This window comes from Staurois parvus, unplaced genomic scaffold, assembly GCF_062004578.1.
Source record: "Staurois parvus isolate SC_StPar_1 unplaced genomic scaffold, SC_StPar_1.0 ptg000205l, whole genome shotgun sequence".
NCBI classification, from domain to species: Eukaryota; Metazoa; Chordata; class Amphibia; order Anura; family Ranidae; genus Staurois; species Staurois parvus.
The window spans coordinates 6,032,096-6,059,659 of record NW_028318001.1 but is presented as its reverse complement, the minus strand read 5'-3'; the positions used below and the strand labels follow the sequence as shown (position 1 = coordinate 6,059,659).

General features: G+C 40.8%; 1 protein-coding gene across 1 annotated transcript in view; it reads left to right on the top strand.

Moving 5' to 3' along the window:
• OPRK1 (opioid receptor kappa 1) overlaps positions 1-27,564 on the top strand; it is an 88,105-nt gene that overhangs the window by 54,603 nt on the left and 5,938 nt on the right. Inside the window, exon 3 of the mRNA XM_089678429.1 lies at positions 8,975-9,327. Within this exon, the coding sequence (XP_089534555.1) occupies positions 8,975-9,327 (353 nt within the window). The remainder of the gene's footprint in view (positions 1-8,974; positions 9,328-27,564) is intronic.

Genomic DNA, 27,564 nt, shown 5'->3' with positions numbered 1-27,564 from the left:
GCCCCCTTTAGCTTAATTGATAGTATGCAGTCTATAGTCTATCGTTGTCTATGAGGAACCTAAATTCTTGCAGGTCGTATGGCTGCCCGTTGGTCTTGGCAAAATGCTTCCAGGTCATGCAAAGTCTTTGGTCGTCTTGCATGAACCTCACTTTAGAGATCTCCCCAGAATGGCTCAATGATATTAATGCCAGGAGACTGTGAAGGCCACTCCAGAATCTTCACCTTTTTCTGATGTAACCACTAGAGGGATCAACCTAGCCTTTTGCTTAGGACCATCGTCATGCTGGAAAGTCCAAGAGTAGCTGTCTTGCAGAAGAATGCAAATTGTCTGCTAGTATTTTACGATAATATGCTGTATTCATCTTGCCATCAATCTTCATAAGATTCACTGTGCCTTTAGAGCTCAACACCCCCCCCCAAAAAACATCTGTGAGCCACCGCCATGTCACAGTGGGGGTGGTATTCTTGTCTCTAGACCTTGTTGACTTCTCTCCAAACAGAGAGCTTATGGTTGTGACCATAAAGCTCTATTTTGGTGTCGTGACTTGGTGTGTGCCAGAAGCTGTGTCAAGGTGTGTTGTTCAAGTATCATTGCATTGTGCTTCTTGAAACAATCACACTGTCTTTTTCCAGAATAGCTTGTATTTCTCCTGTGGTTACTTGGGTTTTTCTTTGTATCCCGACCAATTCTTCTGGCAGTTGTGGCTGCAATCTTTCTTGGTCTACCTGACCTTGGATTGGTATCAATAGACCCCAGAATTTTCCACTTCTTAATAAGTGGTTGAAACAGTACTGGCTGGCATATTCAATGCTTTGAATATCTTTTTATATCCTTTTCCATCTTTATAAAGTTCCATTACCTTGTTACACAGGTCTTTTGGCAGTTCTTTTCTGCTCCATATGGCTCAGTAGCTAGCCTACTCATCCATGTGAGAGCTAACAAACCCATCGACTATTTATACACAGACACTAATTCCAATTTAAAGATCCCCAGATATGGGAAAGTAACTTATAATTGCCATTTTAACCTGTGTGTCACCTTGTGTGCCTGTACCAAGGCCAAACATTCCAGGGTATGTAAACTTTGATCGGGGTCATTTGGTGATTTTTGTCATCATTATGATAATAAATTGCTTCATATGATCACTATCCTTACATAAAAGACATTTTTTTTGCATGATTCAGTCATATTTTCATTATCAATGCTAAAATTTCATGATTTCTGCCAGGGTATGCAAACTTTTGAGCACAACTGTATATGAGAACTACGTATATGAGTACACTCTCTGTAGTTAGGAGTGACATAGCTGTAGTGGACTGTTACAACAGTAGGAATGGATAAAAAGAAAGTCCAGAACTCAGAAATAAGAAAAAGAATCTGGTCTAATGAGAGTTTGAGGACTATAAGAGATGTGTAGTGCTCACAGGTAGACCGCAATGGCGATGCCCAGGTGTGGAAAAATTTAAGCCTTCAATTTCCCATAATCCAGCACAGTGTCTGATGTCAGATCATAATAGACTTTTTAGAGTTCATCTGTAAGAAAAGGTGCTAGCAGTCACATCCCTTGCATCTTTCTTGTGCAGCAGTCTCAAAGGTTGTGAAGTAAGCTTCCATGCCACCTGAAGTCCACATCTTTTGCTGGTAATAGTTGGCATACACTATTTTCTTTTCCACTGTAGTAGACCTGCAGAGCTATTCTTTAAAGTGATTGTAAAGGTATTTTTTAAAAAATAATAAACATGTCATACATACTTGCTCTGTGCAAGGGTTTTTCATAGAGCAGCCCCAATCCTCTTCTGGGGTCCCCCGCTGGTGCTCCTGGCTCCTCTCCTCATCAGAGTGCCCCCATAGCAAGCCACTTGCTTTAGGGGGCCCTTATAGAGACTCAGTCCCGAGATGGGCTTTGTGTGTCTATTAAAACACTCACTGTGGCTTGACCCCACCCCCTCTTTACAGGCTTTGTTAGACAGTAGCAGGAGCTGGAGCACGTGGATCCCGCTACAGCCGTCATGTCCAATGAGAATGCTGAGAGAGGAGAGAGCTGGTGCTTTTGGGCACAGTGCTGGATCAAGATCTGTCTCAGGTAAGTATTTAGGGGGAGCTCCGGGGAGAGCTGCCTTTATAACCACTTTAACTCTATGAGGTGTTAGGCCACCTCCATGAGGAGTTCTTGGTTTACTTGCAGGGACTCTGCAAATTGGCGATTCATCTACTGCTGTGCTGCAGTGGCCTTTCTGGTGAATCTCTGCCGTCTGCTGCTGAAGCTATGCAAACTGGTGGTTTGTTTTTTTGCTGGGTTGCAGTAGCCTGCAGAAAGGCTTTTATCACATCCTCTGTCTTTCCACTTACTCTGTTGCCCACCAAATCCATCATATGTGGGGGTTAGCTCATGAGAGGATCACTTTCCCCAGAAAAAAGGCAGTCCAAATGGTAAATCTTTCTTAAAATTCTGACTTTTAGGAAGTTACATTTTTAAGTGGTTGCAATAAAACAAACAGAACAAAACAGAAAATAAATCCTTGCATTACAGTCACTAACTAAACAGTACAGATTTCTCCCTGACAGGTCAAGGGCTTCTCTCTGTCAACGACAAAAAGACAAGCATTTTGCAAACCTTTTCTTTCTCTTATGGAGCAATTTCCACATGCAGCTCTCTTAAGTAGTTTTCCTGAGTCCCAAGCAAGAGAACCCTCTTGCTCCAGCCCTTCCTTCGTTATCTTACCTGCTGATGGTTAAAAGGGGGGGGCAAAACTCGTTTCAGATTCAACACTGCCAAGGTGGCCTGGAAAATATAGACCTGATTCCATCTTAGTTTACCACATATGAAAGCATGCAAGTAGAAACATAATGTCCATCAATCACTTCGCCTTTTATTATGTCACAATATACTAATGTCAATATAGGAACCACTCCTCTAGAGGTTGCAGGATAACACTCATATAAATGGATGAAGAAAGGAAGGAGACCATTATTGTGCAACCAATTTATTAAAAGTTGAAAACAAAAGCCATTAAGATCACTCACACAGTGCTTGCCCAATACTAAGATATGTCAGCTCAATTGCTCCCAGGCTGCAACACTCCACATCAGCAACTCCATCTGTGTGAGCACAAGCCACAAGGCGTGATGGCATCACAGTGCTGTACCCTTGTCCAACTAGTTTTGTCAGAGGTGGACTTCCTCAGGATAGTCAAAATCTAAATAATACACTATTAGAATATATGAAAAAACAAGCTCACCTGCAGAAAACTAATGCAAAGAAAAACATATAAACTATTTAAATATATTACAGTAATGTAAAATGAGGACACCAGTGATTTAAAGCAACAGTGCCCACCAGGGGAAAACATTCCTGATCCCCCGAGAGGCAATTGGATATTCCCTAGATCAACTTTACCTATAAATGTTAGTATCCAGTTATAGTCTGTCTATCTAGGAAAGAATCCAGGCCATTTTTTAAAAAGTCTACTGAGCTGGCCAGAACCAACTCTTAAGGGTGTCTATTCCACATTTTAACAGCTCTTACTGTGAAGAAACCTTTCTATATTTGGAGATTAAATCTCTTTTCCTCCAGATGTAGTGTCTCCTTGTGCTTTGTGATGACCTCAGGATGAATAACTCTAAACTGAGTTCACTACATGAACCACTGATGTACACTGCTCAAAAAAATTAAAGGAACACATTTTAATCAGAGTATAGCATCAAGTCAATTAAACTCATGGGATAGTGATCTGGTCAGTTAAGTTGCAGAGGGGGTTGTTAATCAGTTTCAGCTGGTTTGGTGTTAATGAAATTAACAACAGGTGCATTAGCAGGGTAACAATGTGACGACCCCCAAAACAGGAATGGCTTTGTAGATGGAGGCCACTAACATTTTTTTTCCCTACTCATCTTTTCTGACTCTTTTTCATTAGTTTTGCTTTTGGCTAGGGTCAGTGTCACTACTGGTAGCATGAGGCAATACCTGGACCCTACAGAGGTTGCACAGGCAGTCCAACTCCTCAAGGATGGCACATTAATACGTGCCATTACCAGAAAGTTTGCTGTGTCTCCCAGCACAGTCCCAAGAGCATGGAGGAGATTCCAGGAGACAGGCAGCTGAACATGGCCATAGAAGGTCCTTAACCCATCAACCCTTTGTGCAAAGAGTAACAGGATGAGCACTGCCAGAGTCCTACAAAGTAACCTCCAGTAGGCCACTGATGTGAATGTCTCTGACCAATAAAACAGAAACAGACTTCACGAGGGTGGCCTGAGGGCCCAATGTCCTCTAGTGGGCCCTGTGCTCACTGCCCAGCACCATATAGCTTGATTTGCATTTGCCATTGAACACCAGAATTGGTAGGTCTGCCACTGGTGCCCTGTGCTTTTCACAGATAAGAGCAGGTTTACCCTGAGCCCATGTGACAGACGTGAAAGGGTCTGGAGAAGCCATGGAGAACATTATGCTGCCTGTAACATCGTTCAGCATGACTATTTTGGTGATGGGTCAGGGATGGTCTGGAAAGATATATCTATGGAGGAACGCACAGACCTTTACAGGCTAGACAATTGCACTCTGATTGCCATTAGGTATCGGGATGTAAGCAATTCCTAGAAGAAACCATTGAATGGCCCTCACACTCTCCTGACATAAATCCAATAAATCCAATAGAACACCTCTGGAATATCATGTTTTGGTCCATTCAACACTGCCAGTTTGCACCTTAGACTGTCCAGGAACTCAGTGATGCTCTGGTCCAGATCTGGGAGGAAATACAACAAGACACCATCCGTGGTCTCATTAGGAGCATGCCCCGGAGTTGTCAGGCATGCATACAAGCATGTGGGGGCCATACAAAATAATGAGTACCATTTTGAGCTGCTGCAATGAAACTTCAGCAAAATGGAATAGCCTGCTGCATTATTTTTCACTTTGATTTTCGGAGTGTCTTTGATTTCAGTCCTCTGTAGGTTGACAATTTTAATTTCCATCAAGCGATGGGGCATCCTGATGTTCCTAACATATTACCCAGTCCATATCAGTATAGATATCCATCATGATATTTTTCCCCGTTGAGATCTGAGGGGTTTTCAAAGTGTTCCTTTAATTTTTTTGAGCACTATATTTATACATATTGATCATATCCATATATGTCTACAAAATAATTTTTATAATATAACAGCAGCTGTGGTATATGCCATTTAGCTTTAATAAGAGCTTAGATTAGGAAGCTAATATAATATTATTTGCTTGATTGAATCTGAGATCATATAGATTATACAATAAAAAGACAGATGTAAAGCAGAGTGTACTCGCAATTACCTCAATTAATTTGTGGTGTTAATGTCAAATGTAGTTTTCCTTATTAAGTATTGATTTTTGTCCTTTAAGTAGCAGGAGGGCCTGTTAGGTGAAATTACATTATGGATCTATTTGACTAAAACTCAAATCTCATGTGAATTATTGTTTCTTTAATATCCATAGCCATAGTAATTTCACTAGAACATACTCACTTGCTACTTGATCTGTATCTTGATCTATGCTGTAATTGTAGAGAGGGTGTGCATCCACAAAACTTAAGTAAAATAGCTCACATTACACTAAATGCCTTGGCGTGTTTGGAAGTCTACAAGGCACCCAGTTGATGCAGTGTTTATACTATCTGTTTCCTGACTCTTTATTAGAAGATTTTCCCCTTTATTACATCTCTGGCCCTTCCAGCCACCCTTAATCCCTACTGCACTATTATTGCCATATAGATTACCCTCCTGCAAGTTTGTGCATATTAGTTCTTTTAAATTTATAATAGTTTTGCAAACATACAGTATCACTGAACATAGATTAGGCTAGGTTCATATTACTGCATTTTGTGAATGAGCACAAAATTGTACACGTTCCCAACACATAAAGAAACATGCTGCTCTATAGCAGTGCCATTAATTTGAGGAGTCACCATGAGTGCCTGGTGTAAGAGAAAACTGCCAGAAGTGACACATTGCAGAGGAAGGGGAGATGTGCTTTATTTGTTTTTCTTTTCAAAGGTTTTTAACCGCTTTAAAGAAGAGAGAAGAATTAACACCAAATTTATGATTGAAGGTAGATGAAGGTAGATAGTAAGGATGTTGGCTCTTTTGGGTAAGTGTGAAGTAGACTTGTGCATGTCTAGACATCTTTTTCTGTTACTTGCGCAAATGGTCAACATCATACGTGTGTTCATGTACAAGTACATCTGATAGTTGGGTGTGTGAAAATGAGCCCCTGATACTGGAATTGGTTTATAAAAGCCAAAAGAAAAAAATGGAGCAAAACATAGGATGCTGACCATAGCAACGGATCAGATCCTGAGTTTACTGTTTCTGGAAAATTAAAGCACTCTATATGCAAAGGTATTTTTTTTGTTTTGAATAGAATGGGGAAGGATTAGAACATTTGTCAAGTTTAAGTGTTTGTGTCCCTACTGGGTAGATTCACTCTTGCTATTTAAGATAGAAAATTACAGTAAATCAAAAATATTTGAGTTGTAATGAATGCATAATGTGAAGAAGACATTTCTCAAATGGAGACACCTATCCCCTTGACAACACTCTAAGGTAGGAATTTCATTCAGTTTGGATAAATGTCTTTTTATTTTCTGTTGAGAGCAGGAGGTGAAGGGAAATCTCCAGACACAAGCAGAAAGAGGTACCTGGCAGGGGTTTCAATCCTTCCCTACTGTGTCTAAAATTAAAACATTTTGGCTTTATGTACATTCTAGGAATGAAAATTATTATTGTGGACAACAGCTTCATTTTGTACAAGTTACTATTCACAATTAGGAGTCTAATATTAAAAGGTCTCAGCACTGTTGGTATTGAGTGTTTTATCTATTTCATCCAAAAGTAATCTTTCATTTTATGACTCAATAAGGCCATGAAATCTGAGCTTAAACAAAGTCACCAGCTGGCCAGCATGCTGCTTCTAGCCAAAATGGAAATAGCAGACAATTTCCTAAAGTGCTGACAGATCTTTCAGACAGATATCATAAAGAATACATAAATATAAGCAATCTTTAAATTAGAAGTGCCATGTTATATGTATAGGGCATTAGCTGTCTACTTCAAGTTTCTTGGAAAAAATGTACATACTATACATAAAATATTTAAGTGGCAAAATACACTAAAACATAATTTTATAAAATGGTAGAAGCTCAACAACATGACCTTTAAAAAGGGCAAAAGTCAATATATCCATTTAATATAGAACTAAAAGTTGAAATCAGGAAACCAGGAACCAGCTGTATTGAAGCTTATTTTGTTGTGTTGCATCAATTCATCATATGAAGCCATACCAAGAAAAGTCTGTTGGGCTTATACCAGAAGACAATATGCACAGTGCAATGCAGAGGTCATCTTTTCCTAGTATGACTTCACGAAATGAAAACACATGTATGTGTTTATTACAGATATTTACAGTATATAGTTCCAACAATTTACAAAGTGAATTACATATTGTGCATTTACATCAGTCATTGCCCTCAATGAGCTAACAATCTAAGTTCCCTAACTCACATGCATACACGTACTGAGGCAAATCTAAACAGAAGCCAGCAAACTGCTAGCATTTATTTGGGATGTGGGAGGATACCCACACACGCACAGGAAGAATATGGACATTGAAAGTAGTGTTCTGATTGAAATTCAAACTGTCTGACTGAAATTCAAACTGAGGACCCCAGTATTGCAGAGCAGAAGTGGTAAGCCAAACTGTATGCTATTTGTACTGATAGCCTTTGTGTTTCTAAATATTTTTATTGACATCACAGAAGAATTAAACTTAGCCTTGTCACAGGCACAATGTGGTTCTTACATGTGCAAACTTGATTAACAATAATTTATGATCTGAATTCTGAACCCTAGTCTAATGTCTAATTGAACTAATACGACATTATGTTCGTGCCCTGTATACTGATGAGATCCTATTTTGACCATAGGACATTAATTAAAGTGGGTTTAAAACTAAAACAGTTTTTTAAATTTTTGCTAAATTGAAGAAGTGTTAAAACCTCATTTCAGGTAAAGAAGGAATTCAGTTCTAGATGCCAATTTAGAAAACAGAGTGCTGTGTTAACTGGGGTTTTATAGCAAATCCCCTTTTCATGTTTTCAAATGTCTCTTTGCGAAGGCTCCACATTTACTAAGGTTAAGGATTCATTTTTCTCTTCTATACAAACATTGATGAAAGTTGTCCCTGTGAACCCCTGAACTACACTGGATCTAACTGAATGGTAGTTTTATTAACATTAGCTTGTGGACTTTTTACAGCATGGTGGGAACTTTCCTAATTGTATACGAGACTACAAAAGATATATGTCGACCCATGGATGCTACCTTTAAGAGCAGTATAAAAAAAATAGCACTTTCTTCTCCTTAGGGTTTTTCTTTTTTTTTTAGCTGTTTGTGTCCCATTTGAGAAGATTCACCCTCTCTATTTCTCATGATGACCATTCCCTCCATTACAGAAAGGGATAGGAAATCCAAAATTGATTTCACAAGAACAAAGTAGTGAGGTCCTATGGAGACACCTGTGCAGATGACACCTGTTTAAAATTGGATTTCTTCTAACTTTGAAGAAATCCAATTTTCCTCTTACTTCAAATCTTGTGTATTAGGTAGAAATTGAAAAGAAAGGTAACAGAAATGAGAGAGACAGCTAAGAAAAACCATCCAATGGTCTTAACCATTGTACTTTATTGAAAAGTAAACATACACTTTATTGTGTATACTATGAGTCTCAGCATTTCGCTTACTATAAAAAATGTAATTTGCCATTTTTGTCCTCCAAGCCCCATTCAACCATGAGACATCACTGAAACTGCTGCAATTTCTACGTTACAGAGTCAGTGTATCTGGCTTCTATAACACTTATACATTCTACTTTACTAGTGTGACAAAAATGTATGAATTATTGAATTACTTTATGATTTTCACCTGTGCCTTTTGTCCTCAACAGATACACAAAAATGAAGACTGCAACCAACATTTATATATTCAACTTAGCTTTGGCTGATGCCCTAGTGACCACTACCATGCCTTTCCAAAGCACAGAATTTTTAATGAGTTCTTGGCCTTTTGGAGATATTATCTGTAAAATAGTCATGTCCATTGACTACTATAATATGTTTACCAGTATATTCACACTTACCATGATGAGTGTTGACCGATACATTGCAGTGTGCCACCCAGTAAAAGCCCTGGATTTCCGGACACCACTGAAAGCTAAATTCATCAATGTGTGTATCTGGATGCTTTCCTCCTCTGTTGGGATATCAGCCATTGTACTAGGAGGCACTAAAATAAGTGATGGTGAGTATGTCTTCCATTTACGGTATATTGAATATTCCTACAAGTATCTTTCTGAGGACATGCAATCTGGATGTAAATGATAACATATTTCTCATCTACAATAAATGAGTTGCTCCTAGAGCAGTGATAAGGATGGATTATCATATTTTTCATTATTTACACTTATTCTGTGACCTATGACAAACTAAATTAATGTATAAAAAACTTCTAGTAATCTGAGAAGATTCTTGAATGTGCATTGCAGGAAAAGAATTGTGCTTTGCCACCAGTCACTTTTCTATTTGTAATTTGCTAGACTGATGCTAATAAAATCTCATTTCTGATAATTTTCTTGCACATGTAAATTCCTTGTTACATACAGTATATCACAATATTTCTATAAAAAAGCATCTATAGATTTGGAGATATAACTGTAAAGTCTTTATAATGGGAATTTCTTGTACCATTTTAGCCCTACCTCTTGTACTGTTAAGAGCTTATGTTAAATATTAATAATTAGGCTTTAAAGTGGCTGTAAAGGCTCACGTTTTTTTACCTTCATGCATTCTATGCATGAAAGTAAAAAACCTTCAAGCTGCTTGCTCTGGGGCACTAGGCAGGAGGGAGGGGCCAGGAATGCTGGCAAGGGACTGGCGAAGAGGAGGATCAGGCCTGTTCTGTGCAAAACCACTGCACAGAGCAGGTAAGTATGACATGTTTGTTATTTTTTTAATTGCCTTTAATAACACTTTATGACTCCCAGGGCACTCAAAAATATGTTTAAAGGTAAATACTGCGCCTCCAGTTGCTTGCAATTACTTGCTTGCATTACCAGTTTTATAACTTTGAACTTAAAGTTATTTACTACCATAATAAAGTGAACTTTTGGTTTGCTCAAGCAGGCAAAGGAAAAGATGCACTCAAATGTTGGCCCCAGCAGCACCTCATACTTCCTTTCCTTTTCTTCTCCTCTTCTCAGTTTGGCCACCAGGAGTGAAGAGAATAATACCATGTGAAAATTCTAAGTCATGACTTGGAGCCTACACAAGGAGTCTCTCTTCACCTCTGTGTGAGAGCTGGGGATGTCTAAACAGCCAAATACCTAAAACTAGCAAGTTCACAGTAGGGGGGAAGTACCTGGAAGTTTGATGTATGTAACCTTGCTTCCATAGGGAGTGAAGGGAAGGTAAGTGCTAACAGCTGCAAGGGCCAGCAATAATGTAACCTTGCTGTTTAGCCAGGCATGGAAAAAACATAGTGTATGTCCAGCCAAAACTTTGTTTTAAAGTTTGGAGTAGAGTAGAAATGGGTTACGGGCTCCATTAAAGAGATTTCCTTCATTTTCTGTCCTACTGCCCAGACAGGATGTGAGGTGAGATTCCAAGGGCAAAACAAACAAAAATGAAGATGCCTTTTGTACAACAGTAGGGGAAGCCAAGAACTCCTTTTTGCTTTGTACGGATATCTGCATCCATGTTGCAGATTTTCCCTGATGATATGCCTAATCTAAGATGTACCGGAAAGGCACAGTAGACATCATCAATGCCTAACATAAAGGTCTGGTGAATTGGCCCCAATGAATATGTACTTTTGTATTCATAAGTGCTGTGCAAGGTTTTTTTTTTTTGCTGTAATTCTGCTCAGTGGTTTGGTGTTATGGTAAAATGCTTTCATTTCTACTCATAGATCTGCATTCAATGGCACATTTTAAAAATACAGGAACACTTTAATCACTGAAAGAAGCAAGTACAGTGTTCACATCCCTAACCATCCCCATTCTCAGAATGATATTTATTAATAAAATACTTTCTACTTTGTACGCCCTACTCATGAAAATAATTGCATATATGCAGAGACATGAAAGATCTGCTCATAACTGCATATCATTATTGTGTTTCACTCTAATTGCAGGATTTTATTTATGCACAATAAACTCTGCATTAAATCTAATTTGTGTAGCAGAGCAAACACATACATATACACTACAGTTAATTAACCCATCATATTGTAGGAGAAAATAGACATACCTAAAGAAAACCCAATGGAATAAAGCTTCTCTGTACATGTATGCTTGTAAACATCATTTACTGTAAATAAAGTTTTATATATGGTGGTCATATGAATATATATATATATATATATATATATATATATATACAGTATATATGCAGTGTATTTAGTAGAGGACCTTTAATGTGAATGTCACTGAGATGGTACAGACTACTTACTTAGTGGGGTTTATTTATTAAAGCTGGTTCACTCAGAATCTTGTAAACTTCAGCATGGAAACCAATCAGCTTCCAGGTTTTATTGCTAAAGCTTAATTGAACAAGATGAAGTTAGAGGCTGAATGGCTACCATGCACAAGTCATGAGATATGAGCGAAGTAGCTTTAGTAAGTCTCCCCCAGTGCTTCTAATTTTTATTTTGTGCAGTTGGCTCTTTGTTAACTTAATCCCTATGGTTGCCAGTTTTTGTATTTTTGTATTGCTCTAAATTTAAACATGTTTCTCACTGAGCTGCTGATTGCTGCCTATTGTCAAAGTGAAGATCTGTGGTAAATGCTTTGGACATTTTACTCTTGTTATTCAGATGCAACATTTTTGGGCTATTAATTCCTTTCTTATTCATCATAATGTTTAAAATATTACATGAATTAAATGGTCCTATTTGACGTAAAAAAAATCTAAAAACTACAGTGCAAAAGAAGAAAGTTTATTTTCCAGCAGAATCTTCACATCCAACACACTTCTGGTCAGGTGGCTGTGTCCCTGGGTTCTCTGTCATGCACTGTGGTTCTATCCACCATCCCTAATGTGTTCCATAGTGATGTAGGAGCCAATAGATGGAACCACATTAGTTAAAGTGTTACTAAACCCAGGACCCTACATTCACTATATCTGGTGTCCCACAGTACATACTACATAGAAATGCAATTATTTTAGTAATTATAAATTGCTAAATACCTTTCCTCATCAGCAGTTAGAGCGGTCTCTAGGAGGAAGCAAATCCCCTGGCCTCTGTCTGGACAGCGCTGATTGACCCTGTGCTAATCACATGCATTCTCTCAAGAGAAAAAAGATTCTCTAGCAATACACACTAAAATGAGCATGTGCAGAGTGTCTCCACACGATATGTCCTATCAGGAGATAAGAGGGATGCACTGGAAGAAGGGGAGGATCAGAAAAGTCAGGATCAAACAGCATTTTTACACAATGCAGAGGATTAGCTCCTTAGGTTCTACAGTGAGTATAACAAGCAAGCTTTACTGCATATACAGACTGATTTTACTGTTGTGGATTTAGTAACACTTTAGTGTTACTAAACCAAGTATAAACTCTATAAACTGGTTTTTATTTTTTTAACTGCTTCCTGACCAGTGACATATGCGTATATTGCTGGATAGGAAGGGTTATATCTCGGTCATCGCTGCAGCTGCAGTGATTACTGAAACATAAGTTTTTCCAGCTTATGATACTGAAGTTGGGAAAAGTAATCTGAGTGGCTAAAGAGCCGCTGGATTACTTTTACAGGCAGCAGAAGAGAGTCACCCCTGCCACCTCCGCCACCTTTACCGGGCACTGCAGAGGCTTTGGGCACACAGTGAGACGAACTGATGTTCTTCCCACTGTGTGATGACAGAAACTGGAAACTACATGGATTTTGTCACTTCTGGCTTCGGCTTTGCATTTACTGGCTGGTTACCAGCCAGTGCAGCAGCTGATCAGACCGATCCATTTCTGATCAGCTGCACTGGAGGCCAGAGGAGAGATCTGGGGTGTAATAGATGTTTTTATATATAGGAGAGGGATGTCAGAATTGGTCCAAACTGGAACTGGTTAAAACGTGAAACAGTTACTTACAGATTCTGATATACATTGGATGATAATCTCTGGATCTGAGCATTTCCAACTAGACTGGTTGACTGCACTCATGACCATGCTTATCAGGCACCAGAAGGGTTTCCATTATGCCCCCCCTCCCCCACTTCCTATACAAACACACACTATTCTATAAACTAAATGTGAACAGTCCTTGGGACCCATTTTGGCAGATGACCTGTCAGAAGAGATGCCTGTGGGTAACTGGAATGTTCTTGCACACATCTAACTGTCCTCTCTGTGTAAAGTCATATTTACTGTAAAAGAGTTTTATAATAGTCTATAAATCAACTGCAAATCAATTGCATAATTCACTTAGTCATATTCCACAGACATTCATCCCTTTTATAATTTTAGTTTTTTTGCTAACAATTTTACTGAGCTTTCACATATGCAGATTAAGTCTAGGCAGCTTCCAAACTCCTTTGGGATACCATTTAGTATCCTTCGACATCTCAGCATTGATTTTACTTTGTTTTGAATTAGTTTTTTTTATATTCTTTTACTTAGTCGCAGTTAATCAATATGTAATGATTTATGACCATCAAAAATGTTAGTGCTTTGTATGCTACTTTTTGTACAGTGATTATTTTCATAATTCCATAAACTGCTGGATCTAAATGGTAAACTGTAAATGGTTACTTTTTAAAAAAAATATGCAATGTTTAGTTTTAAAGGTTAAAAGATGTAAAGGTTAATTTTTTATATATTTATTTTGGTATATATATATCATTTTGTTTGGTAATTTTCTATTATTTTTAATACTATGAATATACAGTCAGGTCCATAAATATTGGGACATTGACACAAATCTAACATTTTTGGCTCTATACACCACCACAATGGAATTGAAATGAAACAAACAAGATGTGCTTTAACTGCAGACTGTCAGCTTTAATTTGAGGGTATTTACATCCAAATCAGGTGAACGGTGTAGGAATTACAACAGTTTGCATATGTGCCTCCCACTTGTCAAGGGACCAAAAGTAATGGGACAGAATAATAATCATAAATCAAACTTTCACTTTTTAATACTTGGTTGCAAATCCTTTGCAGTCAATTACAGCCTGAAGTCTGGAACGCATAGACATCACCAGATGCTGGGTTTCATCTCCTGGTGATGCTCTGCCAGGCCTCTACTGCAACTGTCTTCAGTTCCTGCTTGTTCTTGGGGCATTTTCCCTTCAGTTTTGTCTTCAGCAAGTGAAATGCACGCTCAATCGGATTCAGGTCAGGTGATTGACTTGGCCATTGCATAACATTCAACTTCTTTCCCTTAAAAAACTCTTTGGTTGCTTTTGCAGTATGCTTTGGGTCATTGTCCATCTGCACTGTGAAGCTGCGTCCAATGAGTTGTGAAGCATTTGGCTGAATATGAGCAGATAATATTGCCCGAAACACTTCACAATTCATCCTGCTGCTTTTGTCAGCAGTCACATCATCAATAAATACAAGAGAACCAGTTCCATTGGCAGCCATACATGCCCACACCATGACACTACCACCACCATGCTTCACTGATGAGGTGGTATGCTTAGGATCATGAGCAGTTCCTTTCCTTCTCGATACTCTTCTCTTCCCATCACTCTGGTACAAGTTAATCTTGGTCTCATCTGTCCATAGGATGTTGTTCCAGAACTGTGAAGGCTTTTTTAGATGTGGTTTGGCAAACTCTAATCTGGCCTTCCTGTTTTTGAGGCTCACCAATGGTTTACATCTTGTGGTGAACCCTCTGTATTCACTCTGGTGAAGTCTTCTCTTGATTGTTGACTTTGACACACATACACCTACCTCCTGGAGAGTGTTCTTGATCTGGCCAACTGTTGTGAAGGGTGTTTTCTTCACCAGGGAAAAAATTCTTCGGTCACCCACCACAGTTGTTTTCCATGGTCTTCCGGCTCTTTTGGTGTTGCTGAGCTCACCGATGCGTTCCTTCTTTTTAAGAATGTTCCTAACAGTTGTTTTGGCCATGCCTAATGTTTTTGCTATCTCTCTGATGGGTTTGTTTTGTTTTTTCAGCCTAATGATGGCTTGCTTCACTGATAGTGACAGCTCTTTGGATCTCATCTTGAGAGTTGACAGCAACAGATTCCAAATGCAAATAGCACACTTGAAATGAACTCTGGAACTTTTATCTGCTCATTGTAATTGGGATAATGAGGTAATAACACACACCTGGCCATGGAACAGCTGAGAAGCCAATTGTCCCATTACTTTTGATCCCTTAACAAGTGGGAGGCACATATGCAAACTGTTGTAATTCCTACACCGTTCACCTGATTTGGATGTAAATACGCTCAAATTAAAGCTGACAGTCTGCAGTTAAAGCACATCTTGTTTGTTTCATTTCAAATCCATTGTGGTGGTGTATAGAGCCACAAATGTTAGAATTGTGTTGATGTCCCAATATTTATGGACCTGACTGTATATGACGATTACATTATTAAAACAATTGGCACTGCAGAACCCTTTCCAACCTGAAGCCTTTGCAGACACTGGGAATCATTATGATTAATCTCCAATCTTCAGTTGGTACCTGACCTGTCAATCCCATCCTACTGAGCTGCAGGCTGAGATTGAGAGCCAGTAGCTTAAAGCGGAGTTCCACTCGACCTATCAAAAAAAAAAAGTCAGCAGCTACAAAAACTGTAGCTGCTGACTTTTAAAAAACAGCCACTTACCTGTCCCTCGGTCCCGTGGTGTGTCCCCCAACAGCTCGTTTCACCAGTTGTCCTGTATTCCAGGAGGCCGCCATCTTCACTGTAGGCACCCAGCTGTGATAGCTTGCGGCTTCACAGGTGGGTACCCACTGTGCATGCGCGAGTAGCACTGCACTTCGTGAATGGTCCTGTAGTCTTCTGGGGCCTGTCACATGTCCCAAAAGACTACAGGGAGGGAAGGAGGGAGGACACCTTCCGTTTCCGATCGCCTAGGTGATCGGACCAAAAGTGGGAGCGAGCACCTGTCAAATTTCGGGTACTTGCCCCCCAAAGGTTAATGGGGAGAACTTCCCCTTTTGGGTAAAGCTCCACTTTAACAACATGTCAGCTGCCAGTTTTCAAAGGGAGGGTGCTTATTACCATATTTATTTCAGAGAACATCATGTTGGGGAACATTATTAAACATATTGTGGGAAGAAGTTTAAAATGTGGATGCAAACTTAAGGAAATCTTAAACCAATATATAAAATAAATAAAAAATACATATTGCAATACCGTTTTTGATGTGGTCCTATGTCTGAACAAGGGCAAAGGGTTCCAAGAATGTGCAGAATTTTATCACTTCTAGTAATGTAGCTGCTTGCTCTTGGACTTTAAGACCCATATATATTGTGACAGTGTGGCAATCTGTCACCCAGGATTCTCAACAAGGCAGGTTGAGGGGCTTCAGGGTAAGTGTTTGATACGGAGGAAAGTGGCATTTCAAAGAGATCTGGGAGGGATGAAATCTTCAATCCTGGGACCAGGTTTTGGGAATGGCCAGGAGACTGATTGCACAGGTGTGTGCAAGACTTTTCATAGAGTCAGGACCAGGGTTCTGGGCTCCACCTGGAAGACAGGAGTACGGAGGGCTCCACCAAGGAGAGGTGGAAGCCAATAGCAGCAAGGGGCTGCTAGAGACTAGCTATGTGCTAGTGGCCAGCTGTGTGCGAGAGCCATGTTTTTGAAAGAGTCTGCAGGAGACAGACATAAGCCTGAAGAGGAAGACCAGTGGAAGAGTGTGTATATCCATTGGGGATGGGGGCCGGTTTTGGGTGGGGGTGAGCGGTGGGGGGGAGGGCATGTATGGGATGTGCACTATTATGTTTTTTGTTATGTCCAATAAATATATCCTGTTCATTAGCCATTGAAGTGCTGTATCCATTTCTTCCTTGGGTTTTTTTGGAGTTACTTTTGAATGCACTTCCACCTGTTATATGTTGTGTACGGGGTAGGGCATGAGCTGGTGTACCACTCCCAGGACAGGCTGGATAGCTGTTGGGTTTTTTTTTACCATATATATATATATATATATATATATATATATATATATATATATAGTATATGTGTTGTTTTCTACTGCAGCAGGTGAAAAGCAAGGATTGGCTTACATCTGTACTCTGTCCCCTTGGCTCACAGCACTGAGAAATGCATATATATATACTATGCTGAATCATTGGACAGGAAGTGTTGCTGTTGTCTGCCATTCCCATGATTCACTCACCTCTGATTTATTGTTCAGTGCTTAGTCTGGAAGTGGAAGGGTGACTTAGGAAGCCCTGTCCTCGCCGGTTCTTCTCCACTTTCAAATCCCTGCTCTCTCCCCCCCCTCACCTCCATTCAGTACCTCACTCACCGCCCACGAGATTGCCAATCATTTCCAAAACAAGATTGACGCAATCCGTAAGGACATTGTCAACTCACAATTTTCCTCTCCACCTAGCCCCCCTCCCTCCATCACCCCCTAAACTCTCCCCTCCTCTGACCTCGTAACCGCACTGCCCCCCACCATACCTAACGCCCCGCACACTATCACCTCCCCAACGCTCCGCTCCTACAGCCCTGCTACCACTGAGGAGGTCACTAAGGTCTTCACTGAAGCCCGCCTCACCACTTGCCCCCTGGACCTATCCCCTCACAACTCCTCCAGTCACTCCCCTCCTCCATCATTTGCTCCCCCACCCACATCTTCAATCTCTCCCTCTCTACTGGCACATTCCCCTCCCCCCTAAAGCACGCACACATCACCCCCATACTCAAAAAACCCTCCCTTGACCCCACTGACCTAAACAACATTAGACCCATCTCCCTGCTACCACTCACTTTCAAGCTCCTTGAGCGCCTAGCCTACAATCGTCTAAGCGCCCACCTCACTGATAACAACCACCTTGATCCACTACAGTCTGGCTTCCATCCCCTACACTCCACCGAAACCGCCCTACTTAAAATCACTAACGACCTGCTAACCGCTAAAGCTAATGGCCACTACTCCATCCTCCTGCTCCTCGACCTCTCCGCGGCTTTCGACACAGTCGACCACCCCCTCCTCCTTACCAAACTGCACTGCTTTGGCATCAGGGACGCTGCTCTCTCCTGGTTCTCCTCCTACCTATCCCATAGCTCCTTCAGCGTTGCCTACAGCACTGCCACCTCCTCCTCTCTGTTGGAGTCCCCCAAGGCTCTGTTCTCGGACCCCTCCTCTTCTCCATCTACACCTCCTCCCTTGGAAAACTGATGCACTCCCACGGCTTCAACTATCACCTCAATGCCGACGACACACAAATTTACCTTACCCCCTCACTCTCCGCCCGCATCGCCCACCTCCTGAACGGCAGACTGGATGTCGCTCCATTTCCTCAAGTTAAACCTGTCCAAAACCGAGCTCCTGGTCTTCCCCCCAGCCCACGCCCCCCCCCATCCTCTCCATCACGACTAGCAACGCCACCATCAATCCCACCCCACACGTCAAAGTCCTGGGTGTCACCCTGGACTCAAACCTTTCCTTCCAACCTCATGTCCAATCACTATCAAAGTCATGCAGGCTCCACCTCCGCAACATCTCCAAGATACGTATATTCCTCACCCCAGACACTACTAAACAACTCGTACACTCCCTCATCATGTCACGCCTGGACTACTGCAACTCCCTTCTCACTTGCCTACCCAAACAAACGCTATCCCAACTCCAGTCTATCCTGAACTCAGTGGCTAGACTCATCCACCTCACCAACCGCTCCACATCTGCCACCCCCCTCTGCCAATCCCTTCACTGGCTCCCGATTGCACAGCGCATCAAATTCAAATTACTAACTCTGACCTACAAAGCCATTCACAACGCCGCCCCAAACTACCTAACTGACCTGATACCCAAATACCACCCTACCCGTGCCCTTTCGCTCCTCACAGGACCTCCTACTCTCTAGCTACCTGGTCTCCTCCTCCCACGCCCGACTGCAGGACTTCTCCAGGACTTCCCCCATCCTCTGGAACTCCCTACCACAATCCATCAGACTGTCACCTACCCTCCTCACCTTCAGGCGCACCCTGAAAACCCACCTCTTCAGGGAAGCCTACCCCACCCTCACCTAACAACCGATCTCCTCCACTCCTCCCACCACTCCATCCCCCACAGCCACTTCCTCCTGTACCACTATCCCCTCCCACCTAGATTGTAAGCTCGAAAGAGCAGGGCTTTTGAACCCCTCGTGTATTGTATTACTGTATTGTCTCTTGTTCTGTCCCCCTCGCTATTGTACAGCGCTGAGCAAACCCTTTGGCGCTATATAAACACTGTATAATAATAATTGTCATGGAAATAATTTACAGGGAGGATGACATTATTTCAGGGAAATGAATGCAAGAATGCGGAGCCTTCCAACAGCTTGTAGTCTCACAGCAGGGGTGCACACAGAAGGGTGACAATGCCACTTTTGTGTTGTAAGGTAATAGATGAGGGTTGTCATTCAAGAACAGAAAGCTGGAATCACAGAATGCATCATTGGAAAAAAAAGGGCTGTTACTATGTAAAAGTGTCTGGACAGCAACCACACTCTTTGTAAGCAGAATTTAACTATATTTATGTTGCTCTTGCACACAACACACTTAAGATGACACAGTTGCATTTAAGCTCTTAGTATAACCCCTAGGGCTTCCTAAGTCGCCCTTCCACTTTCAGACTAAGCACTGAACAATAAATCAGAGGTGAGTGAATCATGGGAATGGCAGTCAAGTCCATTAAAATTTTTAAATTGGCACTAAAAGTATTTTTTTCAGGATAAACTTGCACGGAGGCTACTCCCTCCTTAGAGGTCCAAACAGTACTGGTACACAGAGATTTAGCAAAACTTACTGGTCTAGGATCTAGAGAAAGATTATCCTGAACAATAAACTATTAGTTCAAATTTTAAAAAGTACCATGGAAGATACTCAACTTTGTTGTTGCATGTGCACTGATACTGCGGTAATCTCCATAAATTTTAAAGTATCTTATTCAATCTTACTCAAGCCATATTTTATATTTGTTTTTAAGGCAGTAATATGTCCCTTATAAAAATATGATTTATTGGTAGCATGTTGTTACTTATTAACAAAAGCATTTTACCTAGTTTTAATAGAAATACTGGAATATTAATATTACTAATTTTTTACTTAAACAAATAGCAGACCCTTTAAACAATACCTAGATATAAAAAGAAGCAAAAAGTAAGAAAAAAGTCAATCACGCATTCAGACTGAAAGTATTTTTAAAGCTCCCCAGACCACCACCACCACCCCTTCTTTGCTGTTCTGTCGCTTTGTAAGAGACCTTGTGAAATACCACGTGCTTCTACTTAACCCCTTCGTGCCGGGAGGGTTTCAGAAGCTGGGAGATGGGGCGGGGTTTTGGGTCATGTGACCACCGTGACACGCCGTCATGGCGATCACATGATGGGGAAAGGTCCCGATCGAAAGAAGAGACTGGGACCTTTCCATGAGTACCGGACATGTGCGCTGGGAGCGTGCAGGGCCCGCGCTCTCAGCACATATGTTCTTTTTTAATAGAAAGCAAATGTGCGGCCGCTCGGCGTCTAGGCCCAGATGCCGGGAGGCCAGACATTTGCGTTCTGCCGGCGTGAAGAGGTTAAGAACCTCTACACAGAATGCAGTGCTCTGGTGGAGCACAGTGGAGGTGAGTATAAGTGGGTGGTGGTGAGCTTTCAAATGTCTACTGGGATAGATTTACCAAAACTGGAGCACTCAGAATCTAGTGCAGCTGTGCATGGTAGCCAATCATCTTATAACTTCACTTGTTCAATTAAGCTTTGACAATAACCCTATTCACTAAGTGTTAATGGTAAGAGAGTCTCTGAATACAAGCTGATACAGTAAAAACATTGTTTTTCATGAATTCGGGGTTCAACAGTGGCTCACAGTGACATTATTGTGGATTTCTCAAGGATTTATTGAATAGGCCCATTCATTATTTAAAAGAAAGCCTACTATTGCAATAATATTGCTGCACATCAATTCCTATAAATAAGACCTGCATAAGGTTTAACTTTCTGATTGTTATAATTTCTCAAATTGAATTCATGCTCCTCAAGAAGTAAACAGGTTAGCTAAAGGATTTTGCTACAAACCAGCAGTTTCAACTGATTGCTGTCCTTCACACTGAATAGCTATTTCATAGCATTCCAGGAATTAGAAGTACTATTTTATTTCCAACATGAACTCAGACCTTGAAAACTCAATAAATGCTCTAACTATAAATATGTCCTTGGTTATGACAGTAACCAAGGTGAATATAGTATGCATAATCACTCTTCTGTACGACAAGCATTGTATTATACTCAAGTAGAAAATGTCTTCTAAATTCAATAGACTGTATCTGTTGTGCGATCTGTAACAGGATGTATGGGCTTTTCACTAGAATGCGCAGGTTATTGATTACCTTTCACAATCACACAACCATTAATGCATTTAAATCAATGATAAAACTGTTATCACAAATGTAAGTAAGATGTTTCTATGAAAGATAAGCATGTTTTTTGATGGTGTTTAGGCAAAAATGAAGCAAAAGAATATAAATAAATAGAATGACAAATCAGAAATTTTCTCTCATTTGCATGATGAACTATGAAAATTACAGCTGGATTCTAATTGGTAGTTGTAGATAACATATCAAAATATCTTTGCATGTGCTGTACAGTACATTGTAGAACTTTAATCTTACCTAACTGCAGACACTCACAAGGTGACAGACATCACCCTCAATAATCTGACAACCCTCTTCTGTGCCCCTGGGTAGCTCTTTGGCAAGCTCTGTCGTTAGAGGCTTAACTTCAGAGATAAACCCCAACTCCAGAGTTAGGCACAACCCTAAAACCACTATTTATTTGGAACGCCATTACTGATTGCTGAGACATTTTAGTAGACAGTGTGATGTTCTGGCCTCTAAGGAAGATCAACAAACCTTGGTGGATCAATTGGTCTTTTTTCTGCCATCACTCTTCTACATTTCCATGTTTAGGCTTAGAGTGAGTTTTGAATATAAATTAAAGTAAACGCATATCGTAACTAAATGGTATCTATTTTGCTAAACCATCATATGTAGCCTCCCTAGCGGTCTGATTATGTCCATATTTCTGTACTGAAAGCGGTACATTTTTTTGCATGGAAATATATATTTTTTTTATTGTAGGCCTGTAATTTTTAGGAATAACTCACTGAAATCTGTCTGAACAAGAGTCTAGTAAACATCCCGGGTATGTTAAAATTTGAAACACGAAATCATAAATTATAATTGAATAAATAATCATAAAAAAAATATAATAATAAATGTAATTCAATAATATAATCAAACCAAAAACACTGAAATTTGAAATTGAGAGCCAAGTTCGCACATCACTGAGCAAAGTCGCAAAATTGTTTTCAGTGTCTGATGACGAATTTTCCCACGAATCATTATCACTCAATTCTGCAAGTGATTCTAATTAACTATCGCTGTTCTCTAGCTGGTCTAAAACCGCTTTTGACCTAAAGGGACGCTTTTTGGACGCCATGGACATTTCTCAGTTTCCAGGCAGAAAGAACAGTAAAAATGCAGGCAGGGCACAGGACAAAGCACTAGGAACAAAACATATGTGAAATGGTTTGATACAGTAATGTTTTGCTATGTGATTTTAGTGAATTTAGTTAATGTCACTTTTACAACTTTCAAATTTCCCGTCAGTTCCGTCTCCCGTATGTCCTGACGTTGCAGGGAACGGAACCCAGAAGACAGATGCCGGCATCAGCCGGAGGATATTGCCAGGGACACTGCAGGGGGGACATCGCGGGATCGCAGGACAAGGTAAGCGAAGAAGAGATCCCGGAGCAACGCTGCAAGGTATTCCCGAGTGTAGCTCAGGGTTCCCGCTTGTGGTGCTGAAACTTTACCCTGACCTGCACTCGGGATTACCTCAAGGGAGGTTAATAATTAATTGACATTATTTTAAATAAGATCCCATTTTCATCTTTCTCACATTCTTTGTTGCATATCAGCACCGCTGATATCCTGCAGCCTCTTTGTAGTCCTTTCTTGTCTAATTGTAAACACTTCAGCAATGATTGGCATTATTCAGTGTTTGTTTCCTGACAACAGTAGACCATGCCTGGGCAAAGTGCGTAAGCATGGCTATTTGTACTTTACATTGGGAGAGCATGTGTGTAAGGGAGCTTGTGACTGGCTAGCTGTTGTTGTCATATCCCCAAGCTCCCACCATGTTTCTTCATGGATAGCACAGGGGCCCACTACTGCTAATATGTAAGCCTTCACCATATTGTGCTCCATTCCTTGCCAAAGGCCTTCCCATGACATTCCCAGCCATTAGCGTTTATTTTCATAAGAAAGAAATGTCCATACAAACATTTTAATTTCTGCACTTTACTGATGTTCCTAAATATGGACAGTGATAGTTCACATTAGATCACACTGACATGTTATCCAGGGTCACTTGGCATTCTTAGCCAATCACATACAGTGGAAGTACAATAGCAGTCATTATGTGAAAGCAGCACATTGCACATTACAGCATATCAGGGTCATTAGTACTCGCTCAGTGGGCTCTGACTTACCATTAGGCTTTATGCATCTAGCTAATGATTCCCTGAATGTCATACCAGAGACAGGACTGCTGCAGCTGCTCCTCTAGTTCCTGTAGCTCTTAGCCTCCACCAGCCATAAAGACATACAGTTGCAAGAAAAAGTATGTGAACTCCTTGGGATTATGTGGAGTTTTGCATGAATTGGGCATAAAATGTGCTCTGAACGTCATCTAAGTCACAACAATAGAAGAACACAGTCTGCTAAACATAATACTACACAAATATTAGATGTTGCCATGGTTTAATTGCACATAACATGTAAACATTCACAGTGCAGGGAGGAAAAAGTATGTGAGGCCCTAGCTTAATGACTTCTCCCAGAGCTAATTGGAGCCAGAAGTGAGCCAACCTTGACTCTAATCAGTCTGATGATATTGGATGTGTTGCTGACAGCTGTCCTGCCCTTAATAAACACACACCTGTTTTGGGTTTACTGGTTTCAAGAAGCACTGTCTGATGTGAACCATGCCTCGCAGAAAAGAGCTCTCAGAAGACCTACGATCAAAAATTGTTGACTTGCATGAAGCTGGAAAGGGTTACAAAAGTATCTCCAAAAGCCTCGATGTTCATGTGTCCACGGTAAGACAGACTGTCTACAAATGGAGAAAGTTTAGCACTGTTGCTACTCTCCCTAGGCGTGGTCGTCCTGTAAAAATGACTGCAAGAGCACAGCGCAGAATGCTGCATGAGGTAAAGAAGAATCCCAGACTGTCAGCTAAAGACCTACAGAAATCTCTGGCACATGCTAACATTTTTGTTGACACATCTACAATAAGGAAAACATTAAACAAGAATGGAGTACATGGGAGGACACCACGGAGGAAGCCATTGCTGTCCAAAAAGAATATTGCAGCACGTTTGAAGTTTGCAAAAGAGCACCTGGATGTTTCACAGCACTACTGGCAAAATATACTGTGGACAGATAAAACCAAGATTGAGTTGTTTGGGAAGAACACACAACACTATGTGTGGAGAAAAAAAGGCACAGCACACCAACATCAAAACCTCATCCCCACTGTAAAACATGGCGGAGGGAGCATCATGGTTTGGGGCTGCTTTGCTGTTTCAGGGCCTTGACGGATTGTTGTCATTGATGGGAAAATGAATTCCAGAGTTTATAAAGACATTTTGCAGGAAAATGTACGACCATCTGTCCGCCAACTGAAGCTGCGCAGAGGATGGGTGATGCAACAGGACAATGACCCAAAGCATACAAGTAATTCAACAAAACAATGGCTGTAACAGCACAGAATACGCCTTCTGGAGTGGCCCAGTCAGAGTCCTGACCTCAACCCAATTGAAATGCTGTGGCATGACCTTAAGAGAGCGATTCACACCAGACATCCCAAGAATATTGCTACAATGAAACAGTTTTGTGAAGAGGAGTGGTCCAAAATTACTCCAGATCGTTGTGCAGATCTTATCTGCAACTACAGGAAACGTTTGGTTGAGGTTATTGCTGCCAAAGGAGGGTCAACCAGTTATTAAGTCCAAAGGTTCACATACTTTTTCCTCCCTGCACTGTGAATGTTTACATGTTATGTGCAATTAAACCATGGCAACATCTAATGTTTGTGTAGTATTATGTTCAGCAGACTGTGTTCTTCTATTGTTGTGACTTAGATGACGTTCAGAGCACATTTTATGCCCAATTTATGCAAAACTCCATGTAATCCCAAGGGGTTCACATACTTTTTCTTGCAGCTGTAGGTGACTACAGTTGTCTCTTTTGGGTATAGGATTATCTTACCATGTCTTTCTGCCCTATGCAGGGCTTTAGCTGTTCTGACTAAATCTGCATAGGTGTGGGGTGGCTGGCTCCAATCCCCTGTCTGCCCTTGGCTCCTCCCAACCTGATATAAGTATGGGCACTAACTCTACCTATTACATTAGTACAGAAAGGACCACCTAGCAACCAATCACCTGATGGTTAACACGAAAGGTTAATGGAGGCAACCCCTGCCCCCCCCCACTCTATCCAGCACTATGCTGCCTCCTGTTCTCCGCTCTGCAGTGAACATGAGAATGATGAAGGCTGGGGGAAGGCAGAGCTGTGTTCATGATCTACCTATCGGCTCTCCGCGGTCGACCAGTAGATCGCGATTGATAGCTTGCCACCCCCAATGTAAAGAAACAAACCTATTAGATTCCCCTCCAGAGCTTCAGCTCTAAGTTAATGCAGTTCCATCACTAAGCCAAGATCTGCAAATTGCATCTACCACCTCTTTAGACAATCTGCCTACCTAAGCTTAAGAACACAAGGCCTCAGCAAGCTGTGAACACTTGTATGCAGATACTGGACAATCTGCTTTTCTATGATACTAGTCAGTTTCTTCCTATAAAACACTCTGCTACACAGTTGTAATTCAACAAGCCAATGAACTAATTTTGTTCCACTTTCAGCTGTACATCCAAGGCTTGAAAACACACATATTTCACTGTTTGCTAAATACATGGTTAATGTAGACTTACTAAGATAGGCCTCACTAGGTTTGATGACAAACCTGAAGATCTGCTTATGAGATTGCTAGATACTCAATTTGCTAAACATTTCAAGAGATACAAAGCAATTTACACTAACAAACCTTAACATTGCTTGACACAGGCTTAAACTTAGCTTTAGCAGGAAAGAAGCCAATGACGATGCTTTACTCAGAAGGTTTCAAAGCTTTCCAATAATAACTGGCAAGGACAATCTAAAGCTCAGTCACCTTCTCTTGGAGCTTCAACTAGTCAAGACTGACAGCCACCTATCCAGCCTCACTTACCTGGACACAGCCCATGGGGTCAACCAAATAGTTTTCAAGCTACTTGTTTGTACTCAGGGAAAAAAGTACAAAGAGGAAAATTAAGTTTTCTTGCCTCCTTTTTACTTTTTCTGTATGTTCATCAGGAGAATTGCAGACACTAAGGGGTTTATTTACTAAAGCTGGAGAGTGCAAAATCAGACTCACTTCTGCATAGAAACCAATCAGCTTCCATGTTTCATTGCCAAAGCTTCATTGAACAAGCTGAGGTTAGAAGCTGATTGGTTTCTATCCAGAAGGGAGTCTGATTTTGCACTCTCCAGCTTTAGTAAATAAACCCCTAAGAATGACCCAAGTTTGTCCAGTAGTGAATCTACCCTCTTGGTCCACCTTGTTCAAAGCTTGCAAGCTCACACGTCCCAGAAATAGAGAGTAAGGGTTTAGTGTCAGTGAAAAGGACTGGTGTTCTACTTGCACCTACCACAGCCTCTAAATAGGCTGTTTGAAGCAAGAAAATTGAGAACCATATCACCAAGGTTTGTTTTGGCTTCAGAAAGAAACACCTGAAGGATCATAAGGAACTGTAAAAATATGCTTTGACTCCACAAAACTCTGTGCTAAAAACTACAATGCTACTATTAAGTGCATAGAATGCAACAGTGATGATCATTTACAGACGCTTCATCCAGTTCAACACAGTTCCACTCATCCATAGGGATGACACTCCCATGGCAGCGCAAAGCAGAAAGAGTACATATCAAACAGCACTTCCTATACCAGCATGCTCCAAATGTGCTGAAAATTGCAAAATCTTGTACCAAAATATGCATGGTTCAACAGTCATAAGACTATACTATTCTAGATGATCACAGTAAACAATCCCCCTCAAGATTAACATTTTATGACCTTTAATGCAAAACAAGAAATGCCCTACTTACACTTTGGGCACCTTTACTGGAACTATGGAATTCTCTATTAGGAGAGCAGGTGGTCATGTATCTCCTTTGAATGGCAGGTTAGAAATAC